The sequence below is a fragment of the Armigeres subalbatus genome, unplaced genomic scaffold, assembly GCF_024139115.2.
Source record: "Armigeres subalbatus isolate Guangzhou_Male unplaced genomic scaffold, GZ_Asu_2 Contig1871, whole genome shotgun sequence".
NCBI lineage: Eukaryota > Metazoa > Arthropoda > Insecta > Diptera > Culicidae > Armigeres > Armigeres subalbatus.
In genome coordinates, this window is record NW_026942696.1 from 22,990 (window position 1) to 29,614 (window position 6,625).

General features: G+C 35.6%; 1 protein-coding gene across 1 annotated transcript in view; it reads left to right on the forward strand.

The window, feature by feature from the left end:
* Positions 1-6,359: 6,359 nt before the first annotated feature.
* The window catches only part of LOC134203475 (ADP-ribose glycohydrolase OARD1-like), a 32,739-nt gene continuing 32,473 nt past the window's right edge, over positions 6,360-6,625 (forward strand). The window contains exon 1 of the mRNA XM_062678347.1: positions 6,360-6,616. Coding sequence (XP_062534331.1) covers positions 6,542-6,616 — 75 coding nt within the window. The 5' untranslated portion in view covers positions 6,360-6,541. The remainder of the gene's footprint in view (positions 6,617-6,625) is intronic.

Below are 6,625 nucleotides of genomic sequence, written 5' to 3' on the forward strand. Positions count from 1 at the left end.
GTAGAAAATCAAATCAGGTGCAAGTTTCGTGGAAAAGTCTTGCACCCCTAGCTGAAATTCCTATAAAAACAAATGCAATCAAACTGTTATTAATGGTTGTTTCCGTTTGCCGCCTCGTCGAGCGAATGTCGATCAATCTCCTTTGTTGTTGATTAATCACCGACCCTCCCTTCCTCTCTTTTGTACCAACCCTTTACTGTTGATTGTGAATTACCGATGTAATTCCCCCTTGTGCATAGAAATGCCGAAGTAACAATTGTATAGACAGAATAAATTTAATTTAGAAACTCGTGAATGCTATTACTTATCAAAATAAAGTGAGCTGCGTCATCCTAAAAAATAAAACATTAAGCAAATAATTATGTAAACTATTATAAAAATAAAAGCAACCTTATGCATTATACCACAAAACATTTAGACAGAGGTAGTAATGAAGAAAATAGCAAACACTGAAGAGAATTCAAAACTCAGAAAGCAGAAATTATTCTTAATAGAAAATAAAAAACAAGATGAAAGAAAATAATAAACCTGTATTATAGCTAAGTATGTAGAGAAGCGTATAAAACTGATTTGAACCAACCATGCGCAGTGCAAGTGTCGATCAAATTCAACAAATACTATTATTACTAAATATGTGGTAAAACAACAGAAACTAAATAAATCATTATAATAATTCAAACTGATTGATAGTAGATTTGTTTTTGTGTTCGGTAGAGTTGAAAGAACTATCCTAGGACTCGGTACTCGGTAAACCGTGAAGTACCCTAATTTCGCGCACTTGAGATCTGACAAAGTTGAAACGTCCATAGAAAAATATGTAGTGCCCATTTGGGAACAGCATCACGCAGTAAAATGATTCTGGGTTCTCAAAAAAATGTTACTTACAAATGTTGCTGCTATATAAAAAAATGCGGTATGAATTTGAGACCATTGTATGTTTCGTCAAACGGGGTGACTTGCAACACTTTTTGGGTTTCTTTCTCAATAATTCTGAATTAAAAGGTTTACGATACAATTCTGTTGCTAAAAGCTTCAACTTCTAGCCTTTGGCTGTATAATATTTGAATAAAAGCAGCCAATGTTGAATAGAAGAAAAGTCTCCGCAAATAATCCCCTAAACTTCAACTCGACTATTTCCCAAATATCTATCAGCTAGTCAGTTTGTGCCGAATATATTTCATCTTTTATCGTTTATGTAGCTTTCATATATTCATAAAACAACTCTGTCTGAACTAGCAACAAAGCTCATCGGTTGAGAGTTCATGTATGTAATTGAGTTGCTTGTTAGCAACTTCCCATATTACGGAGAGTAGCATTCACAATGAAAACGTTTTCCCTGTTGTTATAGCACTAACAAACAATATAGCGTAATTCGTAATTCGGAACTTCAAAACCACAATGTTTACATTTGATTTTTGTTGCCGGAGCTGTGTATGAGCTATTGATTTCTGTAATGCAGCTACAAAGGTTTTCACCTGCTCTTATAGCAACTGACAAAGCGCTGTCATCAATGCTAGCAGATAGTGTAAGAAAACAAGCCATTTAGAAGCGATATTTCTGTTGACGGCTACTGTTAAACGATTGGCAGCAGAGTAGCATCTATACAGATCGAGAAAATGTTGTCTAAAAACAATGTCAGCGATTGATGATGCATAAAAGTTAGCCAACAGAACATGTTGATAGATGTTTGAATAATGGTTGAAGCAATGCTGAAATTAAATTTTTAAGCTTATTTGCTAAAAACAGCATGTAGGCCTCTTTCTAACGTTTATACATCATGAATTCGAAAATAGCGTTAGCAAAATAACCTATAGGGTATGCGAAGATGCACATCACATCCATCATTTTCTTTGTTATTTACACTCTAAAAAATCATCACGTCATATTCACGTGAAAAATCACGTAACACGTCTGTCTTGAACAAACGACGATTGTTACGTGACGTTAGTAATGCTCACCTGAAATTCACGTAACTTTTACTAAAAATCTTGGTGAATATGACTGTATACCCACGTAAACAATTTAAGTGAGATTGTGTTAGTGTGATTGCAGCTTCGGCATTTGCGGAAGACCTGCATTGTAAACAATGAATGATACATAACCTAAACATAATGAGGCTTCGCGGAGGTAAGTGATATTTTCCGTACCTGCATTTTTCCTCCTTGGAAAAAATCAATGGAGGTTGGATAAAATTTATTAGAATCGTTGAAAAATGATGTGAAAGAAAAGTAAGCTGCTTGGAAGTCTAGAGCTACAGTTTTCCGATCGCGTTGTAGTCTAGTTTCCACTACTTTTTGTTTAATTAACAGCGGCAATATTAGCTATTTTCGAGCAAAAAACTGGTTTTAAAATTCTCAGCTATTCTCATTGAAATCATTTCTCAACAAATCTGATAAATTCCATTCAACATCCGCCGATAACTTTGTTTTTTCTTCAACAGTGCTTCTGCAATAACTCCAAAGCGCAATGACCAAATGACGGCATTTCAATGTATCAATGCATCAACAACGTGAAAAAGATTCCCTTTTATAGGAAGTCCCTGTTCATGTTTGCATTCATTCCAAAATCACTATATTTCAATACATTTCAAAACATGTAGTGGTTACCTGCTCTCTTGTAGCTTTCACTAAAATTTCAAGTAACCAGTACGACCAAATCACGTCAGGTTCACCTGATCAAACACGTAACTACTTTCAAGCTTCACGTCATTAGTACTGGAAGATCCAGTCAGAGTCACCGGATAAATCACGTAACTCAAGGGAACTAAAATTTGTTCAGGTTACTTGTCATTCAGGTCACTCTTACGTGAAAAGTATGGTGGATGAGAACCACATTTGTTTTCAGGTAAATATGACGTGAAGATTTTTCAGAGTGTACATATGTCAAAGTTGAGCCCTCCTTGGCCGTGCGGTAAGACGCGCGGCTACAAAGCAAGACCATGCTGAGGGTGGCTGGGTTCGATTCCCGGTGCCGGTCTAGGCAATTTTCGGATTGGAAATTGTCTCGATTTCCCTGGGCATAAAAGTATCATCGTGTTAGCCTCATGATATACGAATGCAAAATGGTAACCTGGCTTAGAAACCTCGCAGTTAATAACTGTGGAAGTGCTTAATGCACACTAAGCTGCGAGGCGGCTCTGTCCCAGTGTGGGGATGTAATGCCAATAAGAAGAAGAAGAAGAAGATATGTCAATGTAACGGTGATGACAGCCATTGAATCAGGAGATCAGGGGTTCGAATCCTAGGGAGCAACAAATTGATATTTCAGTTTTCACAAAAAAAACATTAAATAAACTCTGAAATTTACTCTCCTCTCAAATCATATTTTATCAAATTGAATTCAGTGGTTGTATAAAACTTATTTAACAGATTCAAAAAATCTGAATAAGTGCCATTGAAACGAATTATATTAGTAAATGGTTTAGTAAAGATTGAGTGTAACATGCTGTAAAGTAGTTGTGCAGGCACGTCAAAAATATCTGAATAGATTCGCCAGATTTGCTGGTAAAAGAATTGAATAGAAGTTCTTGATTATATGTATAGCACACATATTCAGCTTGAAGCCGTATAGACGAGTTGAAATAACATTCACATTGACATTAAATGTTAGTTGGGTTCCGATTCGGTAGGAATTCCGCCTCTGGAATGAGTTATTGGCTGAATACTAAATGATAATGAAATGATAAGTTCAATCCCTGATTTCGTACAATGAAAGTAAATTGAATTGTATGATACTAAGGGAAGATCCATAAAGTACGTCACGCAAAAATTGGCGATTTTCGACCCCCCTCCCCCCTTTGTCACACTTTTTGTATTAAACCTCTAAAATTTTTGTATGAGTCGTCACGCTGCTCGGAACCCCCCTCCCCCTATGAGCGTGACGTACTTTGTGGATGGCCCCTAAGGTTGTGAACCATTCCAGCGATTAGTTTAACTTTTAGTTAAAATTTGACAGTTCGATGGTTATTTCTCTGTGGTTAAAAATAACCCTGCTCCGTAGCATGGTCTGATTTGACAGTTCGATAGTTAAACTTTCTTCGCGAGAAAATTGGCACCAAATCTATTTTGTTCCAAATAACTATCAATCTGTCAAAACTCAAATGGGTCGCCTTCGGGGTAAAATTTTGACCACGATGGGAAATTAACCATCGAACTGTCAAATTTTAACTAAAAGTTAAAAGAATCGCTGGAATGGTTCACAGCCTAAATTATTATACAATTGTTTTCTTGCAAAATCGAAAAACCAGCATAGAAAAACTGTATAATTACTAAATCCCGCGTAAGAAACGCGTTAAAAAAACGAATTAGTGACAAAAGGTCGGAAGACAAAAAGTCGAAAGTACAAAAGGTCGATATTCAAAATATTGTCTGGATCTTCTAGATCTGGTCTTCTAGATCTGGTCTAGATATTCAGAATATTGTTCCATAGTAATTATTTCTTCTTTTAAAATTTCTCATTCTTAAACTTTGATTGATGAGATAAGTGTATTATTTCTGCTTGAAGTTAAATGCATATCACAAATTCCTTTGGAATACACTCAATTTATTTTCAACTTGTTCTTGATCGAACTTTTGCCCTTTTCGACCTTTTGTCCTTTTCGACCTTTTGTCCTTTTCGACCTTTTATCCTTTTCGACCTTTTGTCTGTTTCGACCTTTTGTCCCTTTCGACCTTTTGTCCTTTCGACATTCTGTCCCTTTCGATGTTTTGTCTTTTCGACCTTTTGTCCTTTCGACCTTTTGGCTTTCGACCTTTTGTCCCTTCGACCTTTCGTCTTTCGACCTTTTGTCATAGATTTAAAAAAATGCATCAAAATCGAAGACACCGTTATACTAATGACACACTGATGGTATTCGTACCATGCTATAAGAATCTTGAAATTAATGCCGCATACATATTATTGTCTTCATTAAAGATAGCCCTGGAATTATTTTCTTGTCGCCTTGTACCATGGTACAAATACCACAGGTGTGTCCTCAGTATTAGCCATATAACCATGAGCTGGACACTTAGTGAAGTAATCCCATGACTAATATTATAGGTAGAAAACAAAATTAATACATATTGCTTACTATTGAAGTTTCTACGCACAGCTTTGTCTATTCGTCTGATAAGATTGCTTAAGAACATCACAATGCATTGTAAGCCCAATTTGACGCAGGATATTTTAGTCGAAAAATGCGTTCGAATGTTTCAAATTCAATGTTCAGCTTTAAAAGCTTAAAAGTAAGCTGTACTCATAATGCTCAGCTGTTTAAAGGCAGGGATAGAAAATTCTCACAAAAGTCATTTTGCACTAAAAAATGATCATTCGATCCTCAGCACTGTGTCTAAGAAAGCGAAAAATTGACGTATTAGGAAGGAGTATAACCTCCAATATTTTATTCGGGTATGTTAATTTTTCTTCAATATGTAATGTGCATTTTATATCATAAATATATGCAAAGAAGAAGTGCAAATTAAGTCATCTAGCTTAATTCTTTGATATCTGTTTAATAAGTTTTATGAATCATTTGATATGAAAGTGCGCCAGGTTTGGACCTGCGTCAAATCTGGTGCTTCCACGTTCCACGCTATTATCTAATTTTGTTGTTGTCTTTATTTAAGAGGTTTTCAAAAAGATATTTTAGTTACTAGATAAAGATTGTCGCTACGGTTCCCTTTGTTCTGCTGTCCGAAACATGTGTGGTACATACCTGTCAAATCGTATGGATTTTCCTTCTTTGAAATTTAGCTCCCCTATCCTCGCCAGCAAAAGATGTTTCGGACAGCGACGACAGCGACAATCTTTATCTAGTAACTAAAATATCTTTTGGTTTTCAGCCCTAGTCTGGCTCACTTCATTATTATTTTTTCATTAAACGGTAAAAAGTCGAAAAAACGGATTTTCCAATAAACAAAGTATATTTATAATTATCGGAACGGTCTATTTATAGGACAAATAGAGCACTACGACGGGCTTATGCCCTTTTTTATAGTTTTCATAAAAACATTAGCACCGCTAAAGCGTGCTAGGCAAATCTTTTTTAGTGGAAATGGGAAACGGCCAAATTGAAATGAAATCATCAGTGTCGTTTACAATGCCAGAGAAAGCAAGAGCTTTCAAACCTTTCAAAGCTTTTGAACATTTTGTTTCTGAAATTGCATTCAAGACTGTTGTGCATGTAGTTTGTAATCTATAGATATTTATAAGGATTTATTAGCCAAATTTAGTGCACTCATATCTATGCAAACAGCCAATAACCGAAATATATCTAAATTGTGCAAAAGTTGTATAGTATATAATTTATGCATTCCGTTCGGTAGAAAAATAAATAATCAAGCAAATTGATTTTTTTATCAGATGCCGGCGAAATCCTGTGTAATCATTTCTTAGCGTGATAGATAGAGAGCTTCTCAATGCACTTTTGCATTTTGTTGCATTCTGTATGTGTGTTGCATTTTGACATTCAATCCAGCAGAAGCCAGCTGTTTTTAGCCAGAATAAACCGGCTTGGTATTTAAACTAACGTTTTTCCTGCAAGTGTTGTGATCAATTTTGAATGATTTTAACAAGAACATTGTTAGTTTCTTTTGGCGCAATTCGTAGACTACATTCATCAGGGACAATATATCAGGTAGGTGAT